Below are 27,976 nucleotides of genomic sequence, written 5' to 3' on the forward strand. Positions count from 1 at the left end.
TTTTTTTCTTCCAGTTATGGAACTTTACTCAGACCTGCAAGAGAATGTATAAAATTACTTTGACTGGAAAAAATTAGTTACAGTAAAAGCAGAACCACATAAATTGCTACTTATAAGCCTTGTATGCTTTCTTTATCAGTTGATTCCCCTAAAACGATAATAATTTTCCTTTGGTTAAGAACTAAAAGAAGATATTGTCTATAAAACATTACTATAAGAAACTAAAAGATATTTACAAAAATGGAAGAATATACCATGCTTGTAGATAGGAAGACTTAACATTGTGAAATGTCAACACTATCCAAAGCAATCTAAAGATATAATATAATCCCAATCCAGATTCCAGCATCATCCTTTAAATAGATGGAAAAAATGTTAATGTACTTTATGTGGAAAGGAAAGAAACCTCGAAGAAGCACATCAATGCTTAAGCAGAAAAATAAAAGTTGGAGGCCTCTTACTTCTGATCTTAAAATTTACTACACAGCCACAGTGGTCAGAACAGCCTGGTACTGGTACAATGAAAAGATACATTGTTGTTGTTGTTAAGTGCCATTGAGTCGATTCTGACCCATGGCGACCCTGTATAGGGTTTCTGATCAACAGAAATAATTGATCTTTGACAAAGGACTCAAACATACTAAATGGAGAAGAGTGAGTCTATTCAACAAATGGTGCTGGCAAAATTGGAAATCCATTTGCAAAAGAATGAAATAAGACCTATATCTCACATCATATACAAAAATAAATTCAACATGGATTAAAGACCTAAATGTAAAACCCAGAAGTATAAAGATCATCAATGAAAAAATAGGGACAAACTTAGGGGCTCTAATACATGGCATCTAACACTATCAAACATTGCAAAAAATGCACAAACAGTAGAAGACAAACTTAATAATTGGGACTTTTTAAAAATCAGAAACTTAAGTGTATCAAGATATTGCACTAAAAAATTAAAAAGGGAGCTCAAAGACTTGAAATTCTTTTCTTCAACAACGTGTCAGATAGACAAGGGACTAATATCTAAAAAACGGTATGGCATCTCCTGAGAAAGATGGAAACAGAAATACCTTACGACCCAGCAATCGCGCTACTTGGTATATACCCCAAGAAATACGAGCCAGGACACAAGTAGATACGTGTACCGATGTTCACTGCAGCACTATTCACAATAACAAAAAGATGGAGACAGCCTAAATGGCCACCAATGGAATAGTGGATAAACAAACATTGGTGCAGACACACAGTGGAATACTATGCAACCTTGAAGAATAATGATGATTATAAAACACCTAACAACATGGATGAACCTAGAGGACATTTTGTTTAGTGACATTAGTCAATGGCAAAAGGACAAATACTGTATGAGGCAATTATTAAAAAAGCTTAAGAAAAGGTTTCCATACTAAATAAAACATTTTTTGATGGTTTTCAGGGGTGGAAAGGAGGGGAGAGTAATGTTAGCTAGAGGGTAAACAAATGTTAGCTTGGGTGAAGTTCAATATATAATGAGGCCCTCAGATGACAGGGAGGGCAATACACACGAAGAGAGAGGGTGGCATATGAACAATGAAGATAGGGAAAGTTAGGGAGGTAGGCATGGGCTAAATAGGGTAAAGGTAAATACTGATTTATATGCTTAGATACATGAATCAAGACATGCTGAGTGAGTAAAGGAGGGGGAAAATGTTTAAGTATTTGACTGTCTTTTGGATATTAGTTTCTCCTGCCTACTAATCAGGGAGCTATGCATGAACTCCCAAACTTGCAGCTAGTACTCATCTGACCTAGCTCAGACGGCTAGCTGACCAGAATCGACCAGATGAAGATCAAGATGTTTGATACTGTAAGCAAGTGCAAACTGCTACAATTTGATGAACTGAACTTTAGTTTATGGATGCAGCTGCTTAAAATTCCAATTAGAATGGAAGGATTCTTCTTATTAAGGAGCAAGAGTGTTTCCTCAGTGTACGGGGTTGACAGAGATGAGTAATTTAGAATTGGCTATAAAAAATGGGGGAGCAATAAAGACACAATGTGGCTGGCTTACAAGTTTTCATGAGTGTGCTCAGTCTCAGAATGAAGGGTAAGGTAGACTCCCCACTGAATATTTTTCCTTTTTCCCAGATGGATCTGGAGAAAAGGGTGGAGAGGGATGATGGTGGTAGGATTTTATAATTCAATTATGAATAACTGTTTGCATGGTTAATTGTGATTATCACAACTCTAACTGTAGGAGATATGTAACTAAAAGAGGGAGTAGTTAATCTTTCATTTCAGGAACAAACGATCCCAGGACCATCAAGAAGGAAGAACAAGAGTGGAGTGACAGAAAAGTGATGACAGCAGAGATGGTGGCAGAGGCAGTGGCACGGACAGACAGAGCAGCTATGGGCTCTAGGCTCATGAACTGAGTAAGGCTGTGTGCCTAGGGGAAGGAAGCTGGCTTGTAAAATGTACCCTTTGGACATTTAAGTGAATATACTTGTATGTGTACATCAAATATTTTTGATTTGTGAAATATAAGATATAAATGGGGAGCTGCTGGGAGAAAGTAGGATAACTGTTGTTGCAGGGAGGGGATTGTAATCATTGGATGAAATAAAGTGTCTAATTTATTGACTGTAAAACTGATAACTTTGTAAACCTTCACTCAATTCACAGTAAGTTGTTTTTTAAATTATAGAATTAAAAAATAAATACAAAAATAATTAAATGAATCATTAACAAACATCATATAAATCAAACCCTCATGGCCCTAATGAGTCCTTCTATGTATATGCTAATGTTACTCTCTACCAGGTATGGTCAATAGAAACATAGCTTAATAATTGATTGACTGGCCTGTGTTTGTTTTTCTATCCAAGGAGCTCTGGTAGTGTAGTGGTTACGAATCGGGCTGAGAACCTGAAGGTCAGCAGTTCAAAACTACCAGCAGCTCGGCAGGAGAAAGATGAGGCTTTCTACTCCCATAAAGATTTATACCCTCGGAAACCTTGTACAGGGTCGCTATGGGTCGGAACCGACTCGACGGCCCTTAACAACAACAACATGAACATATTGTTAAAGACAGGAAACTCTGGTGGCACAGTGACTAAGTACTTGCCTGCTACCTGAAAGATTGGTGTTTACAAAGCTGAAAGATGTTTCCATAAAGATGCACAGCTTAGAAACCCTCATGGAATAGTTTTCCTTTGTTCTGGAGGGTTGCTGTGAATCCAAATTGACCCAACAGCAACTTTTGTTTTTTATTAAAAACATATTCTTCAATTCAAGAATTATTTAATATTAATGGTTAACTACAATGTAAATACAAATAGCAAAGGGACAGAGGCTGTTATTGGGTGCTGCTGAGTCAATTCCAACTCATAGCAACCCCATGTGACAGAACAGAACTGCCCCATAGTGTTTTCTTTGCTATAATCTTTATAGGAACAGATCACCTGGTTTTTTTCCCTCAGTCTCACTTATCAGTCAGCAGCCAAGTACTTAACTATTGCACCACCAGGAATTACATCATGCATACACTCAAACCCAACCCACTGCCCTCTAGTCAATTCTGACTCACAGAGCTCCAGTATAGGGTTTCTGAGGCTGTAAATCTTTATGGGAGGAGAAAGATTTATTTCCTTCCACAGAGCAGCTGGTAGGTTTGAACTATTGACCCTGTGGTTAGCAGTTCTGTACTTATCCTTCAGCGATATCTACCATTAAAAGGTTTTACCCAATGGAGAATTTCTTCCAGCTTCAAGTTAAAGAGGAACTAAACATAAAAACCCTGTTTTTAGTGGAATGACAGGAATTCATTAATATAACAACAAAGATTTCACTGTATCACTTAATTCCTAAGCTTTCCAAGAGTTTGATACATGCTAGTTACATTATGCTTCAGGCAAGCCCTCCAGCTCTCACATCTGGCTTTTCTCCAAGTAGCTATGGTCTTTTGTTTTGGTTATTAAATGTGACAGCAGCTTTTAGGCAAATTATCCCAGGAGTGTTAAACAACAGTTAGAGCTGTAATCTCTACATATCCTCCAGCTGTAACAGGGACAGAGGAAAACAGTCCCCTCCCTACAGTTTCCAAAGGCTGTCATCTTTTTGAAAGCACACTGCCATATCTTTCTCCCAAAGAGTGGCTGGTGGCTTCAAACTACCAATCAGTTAGCAGCTGAGCTCTTTGCCCACTGTGCCACCAGGGCTCCTGTAACAGACGGCAGTTGAGAAAGTAAAGTTCTGAGCAGTGAAAATTACTTCAACAAATCAAAGCACCAAAGCTCATAGTCACAGAAACTTGAGACTATCTAAGTCCATTTCCCCAGTACCCTAACTAAGGGAAATAGTTAAGATTGGAAACATAAATCGGAGTAGAAGGAAGCAGTTAATGGTAGATATATCAAACCACATAATGGGCAAATAAATTTCCATACGTGATAAGCCACTGAGGATATCACATTTTTGGAACACAGTATAACAACTGACATTATAATTCAGATAAATTTATCAAATATCTATCATTCTTGTGGGTATAACTTATGTTCTTTAATACAGATGAATAAAAATGTACTTCCTACCTTCAAAATTGATTTAAAAAGTATTTAAACAGTATTTTATAGTCTTTGTTTAATGAATGTTGTTGTTAACTACCATCGACTCGGTTCTGACACATAGTGACCCTGAATACGATTTCTGAGGCTGTAAATCTTTACAGGAGTAGAAAGCCTCATCTTTCTCCTGTGGAACTGCTGGTAGTCTCAAACTGCTGACCTTGAGATTAGCAGCCCGATTCATAACCAGAGCTCCTTTGTTTAATGAAAGGCTAATATAGTTTAGGGAGTCCTGGTGTGGCGCTGTAGGATAAGTAATCAACTGCAAGGCTGGTTTGAACTGCAAGGTCGGCACTCTTCAGAAACCCTATACAGGGTTGCTATGGGTCAGAACCGACTCGCCAGCATTTAACAACAACAACAATATATTTTAGATACATTTTAATAATTAAAAAAATAAGCTTTGAAATTTAAGGGAATATGATTCAGTAGTACGAAAAACCAATGTGTGTAAAACACATTCTGTAAAACATATCAGAAAATCAAGCATGGAATACTGCTCCATCTAAATAATGAGATATTTGCATTAATGCATTGATTGATAATACTTTGTGCATATCTACAGAAATTTATCGTGAATGACTAGCTCTCATAGCCCTTCAATTGCAAAGAACATGTCTTAATGATTGCCTAATAAATGAAATAGCTATAAACCCTGCCCTATGAGCTTAAAACCTATTTCTGCCCCAACTAACTATCAAATTTCTTAGGCAAAGGTAATATATTTTTTTATATGTGGAGAATGTCAAACATAAGCAGTGGTATCCATGAAATAACTACTGTTAATTTCTCAAATGAACACTGAAAACTCTGACTGGGAAACTGAAAGAGATAACCATTCACTATTCAGGAAAGAGTAACAATTACATACACATCTACGGCACAGGTCCATTTTCAACATCTTCAAATCCAAAAAGTATAATGTAATCACATGCAGTAACAAGAACATCAATAAAAATCTTAAAAGTAATGCATAGTTTACCTTCCCATAATTGAAGACTCTGTGGAGCAACAGAAGGCCAGATGACAAGATTGTTGGCTTCAAAAAGAGGATTCGTGAATTTACTCAGTTCACTGGGTAGATTGACCCAGGACCACAGAGACATAGTTTTTTGCTGTAACTTCAATTTACATCTGGTTGGAAAAGGAAACAGTTAATCTGTGTCACTATTAAATGTTTCTCTTAATAGCACAATTTTTCCTTTATATATGTTAGAAGAAGGTTGTTGTTCAGTGCCATTAATAGCAACCCTGTAGTGTTTCCGAGGAGCAGAATGTGGGTTTGAACTTGTAGTTAGCAGTCCACTGCTTATCCCAATAGCACCATACTAGGACCCCATGTTAAAAAGCAGACCACAAAATTTCGAGTTGAGGAACAAGGTGTTGTAAAATAAAATTATTGTAAGAAAACATAACCAGTATTATAACTTTAAAAAGCTACAATGATTGTCTGACAGGCTTTCAAAGCTGGCAAGAAGGATAAAAAACTATAATCTGATCATTCCAGGTTAAGTGATAAACCTAAACTGAGAGAATATTGGCAAAACCTATAATATACCTGAGATTTTATTTTAATTTAAAAAAGCTAAAAATAAAACAAAAACTTTCCAACTTTTTTGTTTGTTTCTAACAGCCCTAGATAATAAAAAAATCGCAAAATTAAACATATTTTTAAAATAGATCATGTCAAATCTCAAAACTTAATTTTTTTTTACTTTATAGGAAAATAAATTACATGTACAGAAATGGTAGGCTCACAGATTTAAACAAATGCATAACTTTAAAGCAGTATTCATCACAATCCTGAAACTCTATTTGAATACTCTGTCGTCGTTGTTAAGTGTAGTCGAGCTGCTTCCGATCTATAGAGATCCTCTATAGGGTTTCCAAGGAGTGGGTTTGAACCACTGACCTTGTGGTTCAAACTGACCTAGCACATTATCCCACAGTACTGCACCAGAACATGATAATACTGTACCAGGGGATAAACTGTTAACTAAAGATAATGAACTGAAAAAGACAATACATTCCATTTTCATCAAGTTTTATTATACATTTACTTTGCCTCTGAAACAATTTGATAATTCATAGGCTGCATGTAGGTTAACTATGTGCATTCTTTTCATGCCAGCAACAGAAATAATCCAGACTTCAGGTAAAATGGTGGACTCAGCAGACAGACCCTCTACAACAAAGATCCGAGACCAATTAAAACAGACACAGAATGAAAACCCTGGAATCCTGACCTGCAGAAGGAGGATTAGAGAAGCAGACTGAGTACTTGTTGGGAGGAAAGGCTGAGCAGGAACAGCAAGAGAAGACTGACTGGTAAATGGCAGGCCAGCAAACTTTGCATGACTGTCTTGAACCTTTGCGAGCAGCTTTGGCCACAGAAAGTGCCCTGGCAGAGCACAGTCTCACAGGTGACTGAAAAGGTGTGATTCCTTCTTTTTCTCCACACTCCCCTGGTGACCAGCGGTGTGACCAGCTCCCATCCTCATCCAATCCCAGCGCAGACCCTGTTGCACTGGAGTTCAGAGCCACGTGTTTGGGAACCAGGCCACTGAGAGGCAGGGCTGGCTGCTCCAATTTGGTGTGCAGCTTTGGTGCCTGGATTCAGGTGGGCTTGGTTTGGGACCTACAGAACCCACAGAGCTGCCAGAACAGCATTTAACCAGCTGTATCAAGGGTCTCTACAAACTATTTCCAGATTGAGTGCCCTGAACATAGATAGAAAGTAGGCCGAGAGGAACTCTATCTACGGCTAGGAACTTCACTGTCACATCACTCCCACATTTTACCTCATGAGCTCCTTGGCTTACAGGAGCACCCGAGTTTTTTCCACTCCAGGTCCAATAGCTCCACTGTTATTTTGGGTTTTGCCTTTTCTTGTTTAATTGTTTTTGTCTATTCTTTCTCCTCCTCCTTCTCTTTCCATTCCTTTGATTTTTATTCTATCTCTGCTTTTGTTTTTCCTTCTTTTCTTCTGTTTCTCATTCTTCCTCTTTTTTCCCTTTTGATCTTTCTTTACTACTGTCTACTTTCCTTCTATTTTCATCTCTCCTCTCACTGGGTTTTCTAAGTGTTTTCTTTTTGATTTCTTCCTTTTAGTCCCTCTATTTTCTGTTCTATAGCTCCATTTTCCTGTTCCACTTTTCATTTTCAGTTATTAAATTTTTCGTTAATTTCTTCCTTTTATTTTATTTTTCTCTACTATAGCTCTAATTCCCTGTCCCTCTTTAGTCTTCATAGTAGTTATATTCCAATTTTATGATTTCTGCCTGTTTTTACTTCTTTTTTCTCTTTATTATCTTGTACACGGGTGGTTCCTTTTTTGCTTATTCTGTTTTATTTTCTCACCCTACAGGAGACAACATTCATACCCATACTGCCCAGCCACAAATGTACCCTCTGTAGCTCCACCCACTGAGCAAAAGCCAATACCAGCTCCTAAACCAATGATAGACATTATGCTGAGTGAAATCAGTCAATCACAAAATGGCAAAAATTGTTATAAAAAGTTAACAAAAGGTTTTCTTGATAAAATAAACAATCTATGATGATTATGTGGGGAGAAGAGAGGGAAAATGATTCACAGGCTAGAAGGTAGACACATGTTAACATGGGTGACAGGGCAGGCAATATACAAGAGGGAGGTTAGCAGAGGAAAGAAGAAGGTAGTGGGAGACAGGGAGGAATACAAGAGTCAAATGAATAGACAGAAATACTGTTGACCATTGGTATATGGAAGGGATTGTAATCATTGTAATGATATAGTAGCTCAAAATACCAACTGAGAGGAAAGGAGTCTTCACATCAAGGATCAAGCCTATCCCCTCCATATAGAGGGTTGGTTGTTGTTGTTGTTTGTGCCGTGGAGTCAGTTCCAACTCATAGCGACCCTGTACAGGGTTTCCGAGGCTGTAAATTTTTACGGGAGCAGAAAGCCTCATCTTTAGGGTTGGGCAACTTAGACAGGGGCTGGCTTACAAGTTTTCAGCAGGGAGTTTTAGTTTCAGAGTATGCAGGGAAAGGTAGAATCCCCACTGAATAGTTTTCATCTTGTCTAGATGAGTCTGGTAAAAGGAGATGGGGGTAAGATTCTTAAGATTCAATAGTGAGTAATTGTTATCATGACTAATTGTGACTCACAACTTTAAAGGTAGAAGTTTTATAACATAAAGGGGGGAGTAGTTAATCTTACATTCCAGGAACAGAGGCCCCTAGGACCATCAAGAGAGAAGAACATGAGCGGAAGAAACATGGAACCCAAGCCAGAGAAGCAACAACACCAGAGATGGAGGCAGAGATGCTGACATAGAGAGATAGAGCAGCTGAGGACTCCAGACTCCTGGAAAAAGAAACACTGTGATGGCAGCCAGGTATCTGGCTTGTAGAATCTGCCCTTGGGTTGTTCAAATGGTTATATATTTCTGGACGTTTCTGTGTACATAAAAAACAGAGGGAATAGAAGCAAATACTGTTAAAAGATGATGCATGGAGGGGATTGTACCCATTGCAAAATGAAACAAAATACAACAGGGTAAGTGTAAAACTGATAGTCTCCCATGTAAACTATCATTCAATTCAAAATAAAAGCTTTAAAAAAAATAAAAATAAATGAGATTAAAAAAAATGTTAAGTACTTTCCAGTCGGTTACAAATCACAGTGGCCCTGTACAGAGTTTCCAAGAAGCAGCTGGTGGGGTTGAACTGCCAACCTTTCAGTGACAGTCAAGGACTTATCCTACAGAGCCACACCAGGACTCCTATTATCTCTTAGGTAGGTTTTAAAATTTTGTTTTTCACAAACACTATGTTGGTAAGAACTAGTAGCTTCTAAGAAATTACACATACTCTTGGATAATCTATAGATATTGTTTTACCTTTTGTAATTTCCTTCTAATCATATTTTAGATGTTTCAACTTTTGAGATTGCATTTTATGCACTAAGTGAAATCACTAAGTCATGGTCCTACTTGCACTGACAGTTACTCACTATATAAGGTGGTGCTGCAGGATAATGCACTAGACTGCAAGGTCAGTTTGAACCAGAAGTTTGGAGAACCAAACCCACCAGCCAATCCTTGAAAACCCTATACAGGGTCACTATGAGTAGGAACTGACTTTACAAAGTTAGTTTTTTTTTTTCTAGCAGTTTTGCAATTAACAAAACAAGGTTGCTTTTCAGCCTGAACATGCCTAACAACAACACTGTTCTGACTCTATATTAAGAATGAAACTTAGAAGCAAATACCCTTGTGAGTGAAGAACAAATAATATAAATTATAAATGCATCCATCAAATTACTTTTCTAGTCAAACTTTTGTAACTATGTAGTTCCAATTAACTATAGTGAAAGGAAAAGAAAAAACCATGATAACAGAATTTTCAGTAGCATCCAAATAGTTCTACATCTTTGCCTACTTTAAAAAATAAAGCTCTAATGATGAAAATGTAGAAATTAGATTCTAAGTAAAAAATATGCACTGGTCTCTGTTTGGACAAATTTGAATCTAATGGAGCAAAGTCTGAAGGAGTCTTGGAGATATGGAGGTCAATGGATTGGCTTCTAACCTATTGAACTACTCTGGGAGAAAGAGGTGGCAGTAAAGATTACTGCCCGGGAAGTCTTTTGGGGCAGTTCTGTTTGATTCTAAAGGGTTTCCATGAATTGCAATCAATGCAATGGCAATGGGTTAGAACAAAGTTTATGATTTGCTCTCACTTAGAATAACAATATGGTGTTAGTGATTCCTACTCACAGAAACCCTGTACAGTGTTTCCAAGGCTTTAACTATTTAAGGGAGAAGAATGCCTCATCTTTCTTCAGCAGAACGACTGGTAAATTCAAACTACTGAGCTTGCAGATAACAGCCCAGCTCAGAATCCACTATGCTAGTAGGGATCCTTGGAATAAAAATATACATTATATAATTTAATTTATACTAAATTGGACAACTTAATTTAAAATGTCTCATAGACTTTGGGCCAGTTCCAGGAGAAGGCCATGTTGGGTAAAGTACAGAGTAATTAGAACCAATGAGTAAAAGGATACAGTGGTTGGCTCAAATAGCACAAGGATTATGAGGATGGCGCAGAACTGGGCAGTGCTTTGTCCTGCTGTACACAGGATCTCTACAAGTCATAACTGACTCAACGACAACTAGCAAGAGCAATTTATTTTAACTGTAACCTCTACCTTCTTATAAATAACATTAATGTAGAACCAAAGTCATGCAGCACCAAATCCTAGTCTCCTTTAGGAAGTGACCAAAACCACTAAAATGGACATGTTCCCATGTGAGTTGTGCACCCACCTTTCACTTTCATTGTTGCCCAGAAATGTTCCAAACTGTGAGGCATAGGCATGCTCAAAGAGCATGATGAGAAAATGCTCATTAAATTCAAAAGAGCAAGGGAACTGGCGAAGGATCTGCCACACACAGTCCAAGAAGAGAAGAAATACAGGCGACTCCCACTTCTGTTTAGTGTTACAGTAGGCCGACTGTGCACAGCGTTGTTGGAATGGGTGACCAGCCTACAAAAAAAGATGGAGATATGATCATTATAGCCTAGAAAAGTCCTTGAGATCACATTACAAATTAGTCTAATAACATTTTTCACACAGTTATGGTCAATCTCTTATTAATAGGAACATCATTTAATCAGGGACACCTGGCAATGGTGCTGTAGGATCAGCACTGGATTCCAAACCACAAGATTAGTAGTTCAAACCCACGAGCTGCTCCTCGGAAAACCTATACAGGGTTGCTATGAGTTGGAACCGACTCAACGGCACTTAATAACTGCTATTTAGATAAACAAGTTTTAGTTTAAAATGCATTCAACAACCAAAGAAAAAGATAAAATTTTCAAATACTTAATATGAGTGTGTAGATGTCATCAAGTTCGTATTGTTAAGTACCGTCAAGTTGGTTCCAACTCATAGTGACCCCCTATAGGGTTTCTGAGGCTATAAAAGTAGAAAGCCTCATCTTTCTTCACCAAGATGGTATCAGAGAAATATCAATTGTCCTTGGAATATCAAGTGGAGAAACAATGCACTTCATTTCAATTATGAGAAACATCAAATAAATCATTCCAGATCTATAACATTTGAAACAAAGTTAAAGAACATAAGCTCTTTAAGTACAAAACAAACGATAGCTATCCTATTGGTGGTGGTGGTTGTGTGCCACCAGTTGGTTCTGACTCACAGCAACCCAATGTAAGGTTTTCAAGGCTGTAAATATTTACAGGAGCAAAAGTCTCATCTTTCACCCATGAACTGATTGGCAGAATAGACCAGCTAACATGTGGTTAGCAGCTCAGCTCGTAATCCATTACAGTACCAGGGATCCTTGTGTTGTTAAGTGCCATCAAGTCAGTTCCTACTCACAGTGACCCTGTATAGGGTTTCTAAGGAGTAGGTGGTAGGTTTGAGCTGCTGACCTCGCGATTCAAACCCACCCTGCAGTTCAGTGCATAGTTTAGAGCTCTACACCAGGATTCCTTATATATCATATTATATGATATTAAAATTTTAATTACATAAAGAAAAAATTTTTTCCATGAATAAATGAGCATTTTTATTTTAAAAATAACATGTTCTTCATTTCCCTCTCTTTTCTCCCAAAAGAGAACTGCAAGAGTCTGGCATCTCTAGGGCAGCACTCTTACACAGCAACTGAATACTGACCTAACCACAAACCACACCTATGGCAGTTTTTCACAGACCTGCTTTGACTTTTGAGTCTTTATATAACTTTATCTGACAAAGGTAAGTTTATGAAAACTTTCCAGTAGGACTTGCAGGTGACACTGTAGCATAAGCACTGGACTGCAAACCGCAATGTCAATACTTCAAACCCACCAGATGCTCCTGTAAACATTTAAAGTCTCAGAAACCCTATACAGGGTCATTGAGTCTGGAAAGACTCTATGGCAGTGGGGAATGGGATTTTGTTGCCCATTAAAATGGTAATATCTACATAAACAATTATGTTCATTTGTTTCTTTATTGTGCATTCTGATGAATCCAGCTGAATAGATTTTTATCAGATCAGGAAAGTATATTTAGGATGATCTGACTTAAACAGAAACAAAGATCAGTTGTCAAGTAGAGTAGACATTACACATTGTTGTTAGTTGCTGTGGTGGTAGTTTATGTGCCATGGTTGGTTCTGACTCATAACGACCCTGTATAGGGTTTCCGAGGTTATAAATCTTTACGAGAGCAGAAAACCTCATCTTTCTCCTGCAGAACGGCTGGTAGTTTCGAACTGCTGGCCATTAGATTAGCAGCCCAACTTGTAACCACTCCGCTACCAGAGCTCCTTAGTTGCTGTGGAGTTGATTCTAATTCTTCGCAACCCTTTATGTTACAGAGCAGAAATCCTCCATAGGTTTTCTTGGTTATCTTCTTAATGGAAGCAAATTGCCAGATCTTTTCTTCCATAGTACCAATAAGTCAGTTTGAACCACCAACCTTAAGGGAGCAGTAAAGAACAAACAATTTGTGCCACCTAGGGATCTGATATTAGACATAGCAGCATTAACACATACATTTGAGTATAAACTGTAGGAGCCAGAAATGAGTTTTCTCCAGAAATACTTCTGGTTTCAGGATATTTCTAAGTATTTGTTTTCTGTCACTTTACTTATTTACTAAGCTAAACAGTGCATGCAAATATGAATCCCTGACTGGGGAGATTTCATTGAACCTGATGAAGTCATAATGTAGTAGTCAGCCAGCATTGTATGGCTGCATTGTGTTGCATCCTCAAGCTAAACATATGCATGCAGCCTGGTCCCCTGACCTCAAATAATTAATTTTTCTAGATCTAATTCAGGAAACATGGCACACAAAGAATAAATCAATTTTATCTGGGAAGAGGTTAAAGACTCATAGACTTAATGAAAGCAACATTTAACTGGATGTTAAAGGATATGAAGGTTTTATCTGTTTGGGGAACACAGTAGACTAGACAACATGAAAAAAGGCAGATAGTACTAAAGTACACACCTTCTACCTAATAAGTCCTTTACCTTGCCCTAACCCACTTGTTTATATCTTGTATCTCTATCAAGACGAACCTTCTGGAAAACAAGTATGTTTTACATTTCTTTGTATTTCCTCTCTTTGCAACAAAGTACAACTAATAAGAGTTCATCAAGTGAATGAAATGATAAATGAGCAATGCAGGCAAAGAGTGGCACAGAAAGTGAGAGATGACAAATATTTACCAAGAGGAAGATAGATTACTGTCCTCCAAGATATTAAACACACAATTCCCTGTACAGGGTTTCTGAGGCTATAAATCTTTATGGGAGCAGAAAGCCTCATCTTTCTCCTGAGGAACAGCTGGTAGTTTTGAACTGCTGACCCTGTAGTTCACAGCCTGATTCGTAACCACAATTTCACACATTATGTCAGGTACCACAAGACTGTACATTACCATCAATTCTTAGCAGTTGCTCTGAGAACCAATTCGTTTTCTCACCTGTAGCCACTCTCTTTCTATCAGGGCCTCAAAACCACGGATGGTCCTGCTTCTTGGTTCCAAGATGATCTGGGCCAGAGAAGTAACCTGAAGTGTGGAATCAGTTCCTTCGGTTCCATGAATCAGTACTGATGCCCCTTCCCTGACAGGAAAATCCAGAGTATAAATGGGATACTCACAGCATGGTCAATGAATCTGCTTTTAATAAGCATTCACTGAGTATAATGGTTTCAGGGTCTAATGTATTATGTCCTGTCCAGTAGGGTTTACAGCCTAAATAAAGCATCTGATAGAGGAGAGATTTTCTTAGAACAAAAAAATAAAACAATAAAAAACTATAACAAGTTCCACATTCACATGACAACCTTTTAATTTATAACAATTCATATACATTCTTTTAGCTGAATTCTCTTTCCCTTTACAAAACCAAAAATGAAATCTTATCATTCTAGGTGTTTACCTTTTCTGCTTTAATAGTGGACTATGGTCTTTTTTTTTTTTTTTAATTCAACTTAGAAACATACACTTAAGAGTTATTTTTCTGTATCTCTCTGTTCTCGTTTCTACCCTTCCACCATCAGCTGACTTTAAGGACACCTTTAGAAACTAATAAATCTAGGAAACAAGTCCTGAACCACACTTTGAAAAACACGAAAACGGGGGGAAAAAACCCCAAAACATAAAAACATCAATCTAGAGAGTGGCAATGGTGGCACTACCATGATAATGACAAGGTATCTGGTACCCATTATTCTAGAAAGAATCACCAAAAAAAAAAAGAGGAAATAACAAAAACTAACCAGCCATATATATCTTTTATGAAGAACATTTTGGAAAAAAGAAAAATGAGCTGAGCATCTTAACATATAATTTGCTTGATCATATGCGGCTGTCAATTCTGTCCCCATAGCTTACACAGCTATGCTAAAAAGTTCCAGCTGCCCTGTTAAGTGCCACCCAGTCAGTTCCAACTCATTGTAAGCCTCTATGGAGTTTCCAAGGAGCAGGTGTGAATCTACAACCTTACGGTTAACAGTCCAATGCTTACCCCACAGTGCCATGCAAAGATTCCTATTATTTCCGTTTTTATTATAAACATTTCCCCATGTTTCTAAGCTACCTTTAAAAGTATTGTTATAATGGCTATACAATATTCTATTAAATGATGAACTTCTTGTTGTTGATTATGTTAAGTGCTATGAAGTCAGTTTCAACTCAGAGACCTTGTATAGCATTTCCAAGGAGCAGCAGTTGGGTTTGAACCACTGACCCTGTAGTTAGAAGTCCAGTGCTTATCCTACAGGTCAACACCAGGGCTCCATGTACTAGAATTTACTTAAATCCTGTAAGCATTTAGGTTCTTGACCATTTTTGCTATGCCGTAGAAGATATACTTAGCTTTTCTTCTGAATTATTTAAGGGTTCTTAGTTTGAAAATTACAGATTCTGTAAGGGTCACCTGTGACTAAGTGAACCACCCCAGTCTTTAGATAAAAACAAAATTACTAAAGAGTAGGAATGAATATGTTAAGACTTCTGATATATACTGAATGTACATCTCTTAATTATCTAAATTTAATTCAATTAATTGAAGGCCCACTTATACATTTTGAGGACTTAATGATAAGGACAGATTTTAATGTAGGTATAAATAATAAGCTAACACATACCAGGAAAAGGAACTCAAGAATGGCACAACAAACAAAACCTCCAACCCTCACAAGAATTCTGAAGTCCCTACTTGTTTCAGGTCTTTGGCCCAAAGGAACCAAGGTGGAGATAACATGCTGTTCTGTCCCCAGGCTGTCTTGGTTTGTGTCACCTGGTTGTCATGCCAGAAAACTGAAGCAATATCAAAGTGGTGACAAATGTCTATTATAGTTCATGTTTAGTAAGAAAAGAGAAGCCTCTCGCTGATCATATAAGGGAAAATCTGATAAAACTTAGATTAAAAGGAACAAAACCCTTAATGCCAACATCACACCATACTGTCACTGACATCCCTGCCACATAACTTTGGGCTTTAATACTGATATTTTCAAACTATACAAGCTTCATCCTAAAACAAAGTCCACTGAATGCAGGGGAATCCTAACACTAGTCTTCCTCTGTCACTCATCACCACATGAAGTTCAGAAACCCACTCTATTTACAATTCTTCTCCAACCATGAAAAACTGCATACATATTTTCCTAATCTGGAAGTAACAATAAAACAAAGTCCCCAAAAATTGTCCCATCCAACTCTGTGATGGCAATATTTATGCCTAACTTATTTTTTTCAGTGAAAATCCCCTCCTTACAAAGGGCATTCTGAGCTTCTGCAACGATGTATATCAATCTTTCTGTCTCTGTGCAAGTCTTTTACCTCAAATCTCAAGGATTCGCAACCTTGAAATAAATAAATTAAATTTGCTTCATATACTTCATATATCACTACCATTAGCTTTTTCTCAACTTGAGATTCAGATATAACTGCACATACCAAGTCATTCATAGTATCTCTAATAAGAGATTAGAAAAAAATCATTTTACTATGTAACAAAATTGTATTTTTTCCTTTTATTGGTATTCCAAAAGTAAGGAGGCAAGCATGGTCCTATGAGAAGAGATGAGACATGTTTCTTTCTTTTTTTTTTTTTTAGTTTAAGAAAAGTAAAATTAATAGATTTGTTACTTCAAGAATTTAACAGACAAAAGACGTCCTTCAGTATTTTATTTTTAAATGTCGTAGAAGACATGTATATGTATATGACTCACATAATTAAATGCCACAATCTGTGTACATAGCTTATCTGTAAATGACTGGTGTTAATTACTCTTATGTTAAAATTTATAAAAAAGATTACAGCATATGTAAACGTGTGTGAGAAAAGCAAAGTCTAGTTGTCAATACATATCTTCAGGAATGCTGGAATGCACTTTACCTGTCAATACACTGAGCCGCTAAACAGGCAGTTGTCAGAATCTCTTTGATGTGAGTCAGCCAGTTTGAGGTCACCAGTTTACTGAGCCATCGGTCCATATTATGTGTTTGGTCATTGCAAGCTTCCACAAGTTTGATTAAGCTCTCCTGAAGAATGTGATACCTTTCAAAAACAAGAAAGTGGAAAAGTAAAAAGGGAAAATAGAATGATAAACAAAAAAACCACAACCTCAATATATTCCAGAGCAAAAGCAGCTCATATATGTTAAAAATATTTACCATGATATATAGTAACTTAAAGACTGGGGATTAAAAAAAAAAAGTTTAAAAGATGCTACAAATAAGTATCTGTTATGATACAGTGTTCCATGTCTGAAGAGACTGAGATCATTTCACAGAGCTGAATTATTGGACTAGGGGAGAGGGCCAAAGCACTGTTCTTAACGCGATGTCACACCCATATCACACTTCCATCTGTCACACTTTCCCCACTGACCTAACACTGGGTACTCTGGGACCAGCAGCAGTGACATCCAAGGCCATATCTGATCCCATTTTGTTTTTTGCTTTTGTTAACTCCAACTCCCACCAAGCCAGAAACATTTTTAAAATGAAATCGCTAATGTTTCTGAACTAAGGAAAACATAAATAAATGTAGCATATCTGCTTAATAAGTTTGACCACCATGATCTAGAGACAGAGGAACAGGCCTTGTGGTGATAGGCTTTCAGAGGGGAATTCCAAGAGAAAGAACACTACTTCATTAAAACCCACCTGTCTGTAGCCAATAAAAGTCTTTTACACACTCATAAAACAAATGCAATGTGAGGATATCCAGCCAATTTTTGATAGTTAATGTGTAGGTTTTAGACATTTGTGATTATTGAACCTGGTGGAAGTTCAAACCTACCAGGTGATCCACAAGAGAAAGGCGAGGCTTTCTGCTCCTGTAAAGATTTCTGGTCTCAGACATCCTGTACAGGGTTGCTATCAATAGGAACTACCTTGATGGCCATGAGTTTGTGGCTTTTTGAGGGAAGGGCTCCAGGAGTCAGTCCCTGGGTGGTACAAATGGTTAATTCTTGGACTACTAACCTAAAGGTTGGTGATTTAGCCCATCTAGAGGTACCTGGGAGTCCTGGTGTGGTGCTGTAGAATAAGCACTGGACCACAAGTTGGTTTGAACTGAAAGGTCAGTGGTTCAAACCCACCAGCTGCTCCTCAGAAACCCTATACAGGGTTGCTATGAATCAGAATTGACTCAACAGTACTCAACAACAGAGGTACCTCAGAAGTAAGGTAGGGAAATCTGCTTCCAAAAGGTCAAAGTCTTGAAAACCCTATGGAGCTCAGTTCTACTCTGTACACAAGGGTTGCCATGAGCCAGAATTGACTCCATGGTAACAAACAACAATATAAACAAGGGCCCACCGATTCTAATAGCATTTACCTTCAAATAAGAATCTATTAGTCTCTCCAGAATCTTTTACCTCTCAATGGACTTATGAATTCTCCTCCACTGGGGATAATGAGCTTCTTGTTCAAAGCCGCCTCCTTTGGCTCTAGCTTGCTGAGCCACATTTAGTGACCGGGTGTCAATGATGTAGCCTCTTTTTCCTGCCCGAAGGGTAGCATTTATCAGCTTCTCATCTTCCTTGCACCGTCTCCCATTTGTGCCAGTGAGTGGCTGACCACTTCGCATAATTACCTAAAAGCGCAATTTAGTTTAAAACATGGTAACAGATACTTTTAAAGTTTCGAGAAAAAAAAAACAGAAGTTACTTAGCTGGATTAAAGGAAATCTCAGAAACAAATTTTGTAACACTTTACAGATAGATTTGATCCTAAACCAAAGAAAGGTTTCCATGTATTTGACAATAGTTAAAAACTATAAAATAAAAATAGGCCTTGCAGTTTTACATAATTATTCTTCCAACAACTTTCAAATACTTTTCAAATAATTATAGTATGATACTGCAATTCATTTATAGTCACTGAACTGAATATTCAATACACCTGGACAGAAATAAAGACACTACTAGCCTTGTTGTTGTTAAGTGTCGTCGAGTCAGTTCCGACTTACAGGACCCTGTATAGGGTTTCAAGTAAACCTTTATTCAGTATATGAGTATATCTAGGGTTGACAGGTTGGAGCAGGAATACAAAAAGAGAACAGACACCAATGGTGAAGCAGAAAATGCTATGTACTATTCATCTTGTTTTGGAAAGCAGTTTCAACAATCTGCTTTTCTGTTATTTATTTTGTAATGGTCCTCTTCCTCCTTTTTCAGTATTCCAGGATTTGACCACTTATTTCCAAAGACCAGCTATATAGTTTGAAAGGTTTACTTTTCAAACTTTTCTCAAGAAATCAACATAATCATCAACTACAGAGATCTTCTCCCCAGGAAATGGTTCAAAGGTTATTCCAAGAGATCCTATAATGTATATTGTTACCTTAACTACCTCAATATTTAACATGATCAAGAAAGGTCACCCAGAGGATAACATCAATATTTTGAATCTACATCTTACCATGTAAGGGCAACATTTAACATAACTCTAAAATTTTAAAAAAGCTATCTTAAGTATCTGTGTTTTTTACTAATAACGAGGAGTAAAAGAAAAATAAGAAATGACTATAACTCATCCAGAAGCAAAACTTACTGGTTGTGAGAAAATCAATATTTGAAAACAAATATCCAGCTATACCCTTTTTAAGGTATCATATAAAGACAGTTAAGTGTAACAGAGCTACCATATGCCTATTTAGTTCCTGATTCCCCATGTTTACTTAAGCCATGACATGACATGTCACATGTCTTCTCCTTTGTTAAAATAAAAAGCATCTGCTCAGTTCACTCTTCACATGGGACTGCGGTGAGAATAAGTAAAAGAAAGTGTTATGGATTGAATTGTGTCCTCCAAAATTATGTGTTGTAAATCCTAGTCTCTATGCCCAAGGTTATTTGGTAATGGGTTGTCTTTGTTATGTGAATGAGCATTTATGAGATAATAAAATAGATTAAATAAGCAAGTGAGAGAAGCAGAGATGGGGAGGGAAGAATGCCAGGCCACATGAAGATGACCCAGAAATAGAAGTTCAAAGAGACCTTCCTCAAGAAACCAATAGAGAAAGAAAGCCGTCTTCAAGAGCTGGCATGCTGGTTTAGAAATTATACTTCGACTTCTAAACACTTAAACTGTTTAAATGAAGTCCTAGCAGGAGAGACTTGTCTAAACATGTCAATGAACAGACACATATAACAAGGAATGCTTCTAAGAAACGTTTCCTAAACTAAAGCCTCTCAGGAGATCCAACAGTAGCACTGTATACTCACCATTCCATTTTTTTTATGATAGTAGCTTAGTACAGGGAAGCGCCCTCCATGTCGGAATGCAGCTACCTTTCTTAGAGCTTCATCATCAGTAGAATTGGGCACTATGACAATTGGTGGGTAAGAGGGGCAGATGGCAAATTCCTTATTGATATAGCTTAGCCTCCATTCACTGGTCTGAAAAACACAAAATACTTGAAGGCTAAACAAGTATTTCAATACCACAGAATAATCTGAACAATTTTAGAGGACTTAACTTTCACACAATGGAGAAGCTATTTTCAGGAATTTCTGGGATAGGATACTTGTTATTATGTGCTGTGGAGTTGGTAGTGACTCATAGAACCCTGTATATGGTTTTCAAGGAGCTACTGGTGGGTCTGAACCACCAACCTGAGGTTAGCCTATATTTAAATACTTAGAAAAAGAATTCCATACTTCAGGGTATGCTTCCTGTATTGATGGGCAGCCCTTAGTTCAAATACAGTCCTTCTCATATTGAGCAATCTCTCTCTATAACTTCCTCATATTGAGCAAAATCCGCTCTGTAACTTTCTCTATTGGTTTATACCATGATTCCAGACAACACAATACAAGTTCCCTGTATCACATGGCACCCTGTCAAATACTTGAACGATAGCTTTGCCTCTCTTTAGGCTTCTATTCCTCAATTTGAATATAAAATATATATCTATAAGAGCTTTCATTATCAGAGTCAGAATCATATTCATGTTTTTCTGGGGACCATTTAGTTTGTTAATTGTGATCTTAAAGTATAACACAGAAAGACTGTGATTCTCCAGTGATATTTCATTATCACAGATTAGCATCTCTGCTCTTTAAATCACATTGTATGATCACTACTTCTTTGATTCCCTCAGTACCCATTAATAGAGATATGAAGGAAGAAGTAAAATGGTGGAAAATGAAGAAAAAAACCTTGGTTCTAATAACCTGGTATTCTTGTCATTAAGTGATGTCAAGTCAGTTCTGACTCACGTGGATCCTATGTACATTGCGTTTGAACCACTGAGCTTGCAATTCAAACCAACCTTGCAGTCCAGTGTTTATCCAATAGAGCCACACCAGGACTGCAACATGGTCTTAGGAATCCAAATGATAAAAACACAAAAATTATTCCATAGAAACAAATGTGAAAGATAGATTTCTAGTACTGCCTTAGGTACACAGGAGATTAAATGGGCTTTGGGAGGCTCAGACCCTAATTGCTACATAAAAAGTTATTTCTATGGAGACACTTTAAAAATACCAAACAATTAATTCATAACATGTTGGGACTGTTTATTCAGATCTTAATTTTAGATCAACATAATTTTTCACAATAATAATTTTTAAAAATCTACTGGAATAAAAATCACTTGAACAGCAACACTAAGAACAAATCACACCCTTACTCAACACCAAAAAATAAAACTCAAACCAACCAAACCAGTTACCATCAAGTCAACTCCAAATGACAATCCTATCCACTAAGTAGAAAGGCTGTACCACTAATAGCTAACATACATTTTTTTTAGGCATGAATACGTAAACTTTGCTTTATCACATCACTCTTTAAAAAGGAACTGATCATTTTCACAACTTAAACTGTTGTTAGATGCCATAGAGTCTGTTCCAACTCACAGTGACTTTATGCACAGCAGAACCAAATACTTCTGGTTCTGTGCCATCCTCACAACTCTCATGGTTGAGCCCATTGCTGTTGCCACTGTGTCAGTGTATCTTATCGCAGGTCTTCCTCTTTTTTGGTGACCCTCTAATTTACTAAGTATGATATCCTATTCCAGGGGCTTGTCTCTCCTCACTAGTTCAAAATGTAAGAGATGAAGTTTCACCAGCCTCGCTTCTAGTGAGTATTCTGGCTGTACTGCTTCCAACACAGATTTCTTTGTTCTTCTTGCAATCTATGGTACTTTTAATATTCTCCTCCACCAACTCAAATGCATCGATTCTTCTAGGATCTTTCTTATACATTATCCAACTTTCATATGCATATGAGATGATTAAAATACCATGGCTTGGGTAAGGCATACTTTGGTCCTCGATGTGACATCTTTGCTTTTAAGAAACTTCAAAGACGTCTTTTTGCAGTAGATTTGCCTAATGCAATGTATCTTTTGATTTCTTGACTGGTGCTTCTATGAGTGTCGATAGTGGATTCAAGCAAATGAAGTCTTTGACAATTTCTATCTTTTCTCCATTTCTGTTATTTATTGGCCCAGTGGTAAGAATTTTTGTTTTCTTTACACTGAAGGCTGTAGTCTTTGATCTTTTATCAGTATTTCAAGTCCTCTTGGCTTCCAGCAAGCAGGTCGTGACATCTGCATACTGCACATTACAAATGAGTCTTCCTTCAGTCCTGAAGCCACATTCTTCCTCATATAATCAAGCTTCTCAGGTTATTTGCTCAGCATACAGACTGAATAAATATAGTGCAATTCTACAATCCTGGCACACATGTTGCTTGATTTTAAACCATTCAAGTAGCTCCTTGTTCTGTTCAAATGGTTGACTCTTGGTCTATATATAGGTTTAAAAGGAGCCCTAGTAGTATAGTGGATTGTGAGCTGGGCTGCTAACAAAAAGGTCTTAAGTTCAAATCTACCAGTCGCTCCATGGGAGAAACATGAGACTTTCTCCTGCTGTGAAGATTTACAGACTCAGAAACCCTATCTGAAGCCGCTATGAGTTGGAATGGACTCAAAGGCACACCACTAACCACCACCACATGAGCACAATTAAGTATTCTGGAATTCCCATTTTTCACAATGCTCTCCATAATTTGTTACGGTTTACAACAGTCAAATGTCTTTGCTTAGTTAATAGAGCACTAGAAAACATCTTTCTAATATTCTCTGCTTTTAGCCAAGATCCATCTGACTTTGGCAATGATATCCCTGGTTTCACATCTTTTGAATCCAGCTTCAATTTCTGGTAGCTCCCTCTCAAAATATTACTGAAACAGTTTTTTAATTATCTTCAGCAATAATTTTATTTGCATATAATATTAATGATATTGACTGAAGATTTCTGCATTCTGGTGGGTAAATTTTCTTTGTAATGAGCACAAATATGGAACCTTCCCAATCAGTTGGCCAGGTGGCTGCCGTCCAAATTTCTTGGCATAAACAAGTGGCCTCAGTTTGCTGCAACTGCATCAGTTTTAGCATTGCATCAGTTTGTTGAAACATTTCAATTTGTATTCTGTCAATTCCTGGACAGTGCTTTTGATACAGCTTAGGCGTCTTTCAATACCACTGATTCTTAGTCATATGCTACCTCTTGAAATGGTTTAGCATTGACTACTTTTTTCTGATACAGTGACTCTGTGCATTTCTTCCGTCTTCTTTTGATGCTTTCTGCATCATTCAATATTTTGTCCATAGAATCTCTTAATATTGTAAGTTGAGGCTTGAATTTTTTCTTCAGTTCTTTCAGTTTGAGAAATGCTGAGGAAATGGTCTTCCATTTCGGTTTTCTAATACCAGGTTTTTGCACATTTCATTATAATACTTTGCTTTGTCTTCTTGAGCTACCCTTTGTATTTTCTGCTCAGTTCTTTTACTTCCTCCATTCTTTCAATTGCTTTAGCATTTCTACTCATGAGAGCAAGTTTCGGAGTTATCTGCTGACATCCATTTTGTTTTTTTCTGTCTTTCTAATGACCTTTTGCTTTTTTCTTGTATGATATTCATGATTCCATCCCACATCTCTGGTTTTCAGGCATTAGTGTCTAATACATCAAATCTATTTTTGAGATGGTCACTAAATTCAGGTGGGATATATTGAAGGTCATATTTTGCCTGTTGTGGACTTGTTTTAATTTTCTTCAGCTTCACCCTGAACTTGCATATGAAATTATGGTCTGTTCACAGTCTGCCCCTGGCCTTGTTTTAGTTGATAATGTTATTCCTGTGAATTCCTTTTGGTGAGGTCCATGTGTATACTCATCTTTAATATTGTTGAAAGATATTTGTAATGAGTAAGTTGTTGGTCTTGCAAAATTCTATCATGTGAATCTCCAGCATCATTTCTATCACCCAGGCCATATTTTCCAACTACTGATCCTTCCTCTTTGTTTCCAACCTTCACATTCCAATCACCAGTAATTATCAATGCATCTTGATTGCATTTTTCATCAACTTCAGACTGAAAAAAATGGCAGATTTCTTCAGTGTCATCATCACTAGCTTCAGTGACTGGTGTGTAAATTTGAAAAAAAAGTGGTACTAACTTTTATATATATGTATATTATTCTATCACAGACAGCACTGTACTTCAAGATAGATCTTGAAATACTCTTTTTGACAATAAATGTGATGCCATTTCATTTTCTCATACGTCTGTCAGTTTGTCGTACTGTGGTAGTTTGCATGTTGTTATGATGCTGGAAGCTTATGTCAGCCATATTTTAAATAACAGCAGGCTCACCATGATGGATAGGTTTCAGTGGCATTCCCAGACTAAGACAGACCAGGAAAGACAGGTAGTCCACTTCTGAATGGTTAACCACCAAAAGCCTGCAAAATATTGTTAGTTATAGTGCTGGAAGATGAGTTCCTCATGTTGGAAAGCATTCAAAGAGATGCCTCCTCAAAGTAGAGTTGACCTTAATGACATGAGTGGAGTAAAGCTTTTGAGACCTTCATTTGCTGGTGTGCCACTACCCATAATGAGAGGAAACAAGCTGCAAACATTCATTAATAATCGCAATGTAGAATGTACAAGGTATAAATCTAGGAAAATTGAAAGTCATCAACTAAAATTGGGTGCTGAATACTTTTCATTACCGAGAGTTTTCAAAAACTAACTCACAGCGGAAGAGTAAAGTTCAAACTCTTGCTCAGGAAGGAAGGAATGCCAGCCATCTTCTATCACTTCAAACATGGGCCGGTAAAAGAAAGGGTACATCAGTGTGATGGAATCCAGGGTAGACAAAGCCTATGGGATAAAAAGAAAGGAAGTAAAGCAAAAAGGAACATACTACCATTTAAAGAAAACACTTTTTAACTGGCAAATTATTATTCAATAAATATGCTGTAATGAAGACAGGTACCTAAAATAGATACCTAATACTTTCTTTACACCAGATGTTTTTGTTGTTAAGTGCCGTCGAGTCAATTCCGACTCATAGCGGCCCTATATAGAGTTTTCTGAGGAGCAGCTGGTGAGCTTAAACTGCCAACCCTGCAGTTCAAACGGTTTTGCAGTCTGGTGCATTAACCCACAGTGCCACACCACAATAGTCTTAATTGAAACTAAATTTTGGCTTCTAGCATGGAAATATGGTATCTGGCACCTAACATGCATTCAGTGTTTACTAAATAAATGAACCAAAAGAAAGAAAAAATTGTGTCCACCTATTCTAGGAGAAAAATGAAACAACTCCTTCTTGAAATCATTTAATAAAGACTAATTAAAAGAACCAAATACTACTGGGGATCAGAGAACAAATAGTTAACCCAGTTATTAGCAATACAAATGTATGCAAACTATTTAAAATCAGTATCTGCTATAACTACAAAAAGAGTAATACAGTTTAATGAATAAGAATCAGACTATAGTCAGGATGCAAGACTGAAATTCCAAATCCTCACTGTGCAATAGTGGTGGTGGTGGTGTGTGTGGAGTCAATTCTCACTCATAGCGACCCTGTACAGAGTTTCTGAGGCCGTAAATCTTTACTGGAGCAGAAAGCCTCGTCTTTCTCCCGTGGAGTCACTGGTTAGTTTCAAACTGCTGACCTTGAGAAAAGCAGTCCAACTGGTAACTACCAGAGCTCCTGAACTGTGCAACAGTGGTTAAGTAATTTAACTACTCTAGCTGCTTCTATTTCCTCAATTGTAAAATGGGGAAAATAACAGTTCTTACTGGACTGTAGGATAAGCACTGAACTGCTAACCACAAAGTTGGCAGTTTACCACCAACAACAACCTAGTAGGGCTGTTGGGTAGTAAAGGAAGGAAATGTATAGCAGGCTTAGGACTTTCTGGGCACATAATAAACTCTAAAAAAATACACCAAAAACACAAAACTATTATGTGGCCCACATACGCAGAAACTCTACAAGTGTTCATTTTCCTTCCTTTGTATGTTGTTGTATGAGTTGTATGAGTCGCTACCAACTCATAGGGATCTTATGCACAGCAGAATGAAACACTGCCCGATCCTGGGCCAGCTTCACTATTGTTGTCACGCTTGAGTCCATTGATGCTGCCACTTGGCCAATCCATCTCACTGCGGTCTTCCTCTTTTTCTCTGATCCTCCTCCTAACCAAACATGATATCCTTCTCCAGCAAATGGTCCCTCCTGACAATATGTCCAAAGTATGAGAGATGAACTTTGGCCATCCTGGCCTCCAAGGAGCACTCTGACTGCACTTCTTCCAAAACAGATTTATTGGTTATTTTGGCAGCCCAGGGCACTTTCAATATTCTCCTCCAACACCACTACTCAAAAATTCTTCTATGGTCTTCCTTATCCACTGTCCAGCTTTCACATACCTATGAGGTTATTGAAAATACTATGGCTTGAGTCAGGCACACCTCAGTCTTCAAGCTGACATCTTTGTTTTTCAACACTTTAAAAAGGTCTTGTGCAGCAGGTTTAGCTAATGCAATACATCATTTGATTTCATGACTGCTGCTTCCATGAGTGGTGATAGTTGATCCAAGAAGAATAAAGTCCTTGACAACTTCAATCCTTTCTCCATTGATAAGAATGTTGTTTATTGGTCCAGTGGTGAGGAGTTTTGTTTTCTTTTAATTGAGATGCAATACATACCGAAGGCTGTGCTCTTTGATCTTCATCAGTAAATGTTTTAAGTCCTCTTCACTTTCAACAAGCAAGGTTGAATAATCTGCATATCGCAGGTTATTAATGAGTCTTCCTCCAATCTTGATGCCATGTTTTTCTTCATATAACCCAGCTTCTTGGATTATTTGCTCAGCATACAGGTTGAATAGGTATGGTCAAAGAATCCAACCCTGTCACACACCATTTTAATTTTAACCCATTCAGTGTTCTGATGTTCTGTTCGAACAACTGCATCTTGGTCCATATACAGATTCCTCTTGAGCATAATCAAGTGTTCCAGAATACTCATACTTTGCAATGTTGTCCATAGCTTGTCATGGTCCACATAATCAAAAGCTTTTGTGTGGTCAATAAACATCTTTCTGATATTCTCTGCTTTCAGTCAAAAAACATCCTTCTGATATTCTCTGCTTTCAGTCAAGATCCATTGGACATCAGCAATGATAGCCCCACAGCTTCTTCTGAATCCGGCTTGAACCTCTGGAAGTTCTCTGTCAATACATGCTTGCAGCCATTTCTGTATTACCTTTAGTAAAACTTTACTCACATAGGATATCAAAGAGACTTTCCAATGATTTCCACATTCCATTGGATCACCTCTCTTTGGAATGGATACAAATATGGATCTCTTCCAATCAGTCGGCCAGACAGCTGTCTTCCAAATTCTTGGCATAGATGAGTGAGTGCCTACAGTGCTGCCTCACTTTCTTGAAAGATTTCAATTTTTATTCCATCAATTCCTGGTGCCTGTTCTTTGCCAAT

At 37.5% G+C, this 27,976-nt stretch overlaps 1 protein-coding gene across 1 annotated transcript in view; it reads right to left on the reverse strand.

Annotated features, from left to right (window-relative positions):
• MTMR9 (myotubularin related protein 9) overlaps positions 1–27,976 on the reverse strand; it is a 55,936-nt gene that overhangs the window by 854 nt on the left and 27,106 nt on the right. The window contains exons 3-9 of the mRNA XM_006864330.1: positions 25,213–25,338; positions 20,380–20,553; positions 18,529–18,746; positions 17,040–17,201; positions 14,114–14,255; positions 10,928–11,148; positions 5,590–5,741 (exon numbers count right to left, since the gene is read on the reverse strand). Coding sequence (XP_006864392.1) covers positions 5,590–5,741; positions 10,928–11,148; positions 14,114–14,255; positions 17,040–17,201; positions 18,529–18,746; positions 20,380–20,553; positions 25,213–25,338 — 1,195 coding nt within the window. The remainder of the gene's footprint in view (positions 1–5,589; positions 5,742–10,927; positions 11,149–14,113; positions 14,256–17,039; positions 17,202–18,528; positions 18,747–20,379; positions 20,554–25,212; positions 25,339–27,976) is intronic.

Source organism: Chrysochloris asiatica, unplaced genomic scaffold (assembly GCF_000296735.1).
Source record: "Chrysochloris asiatica unplaced genomic scaffold, ChrAsi1.0 scaffold00064, whole genome shotgun sequence".
NCBI lineage: Eukaryota > Metazoa > Chordata > Mammalia > Afrosoricida > Chrysochloridae > Chrysochloris > Chrysochloris asiatica.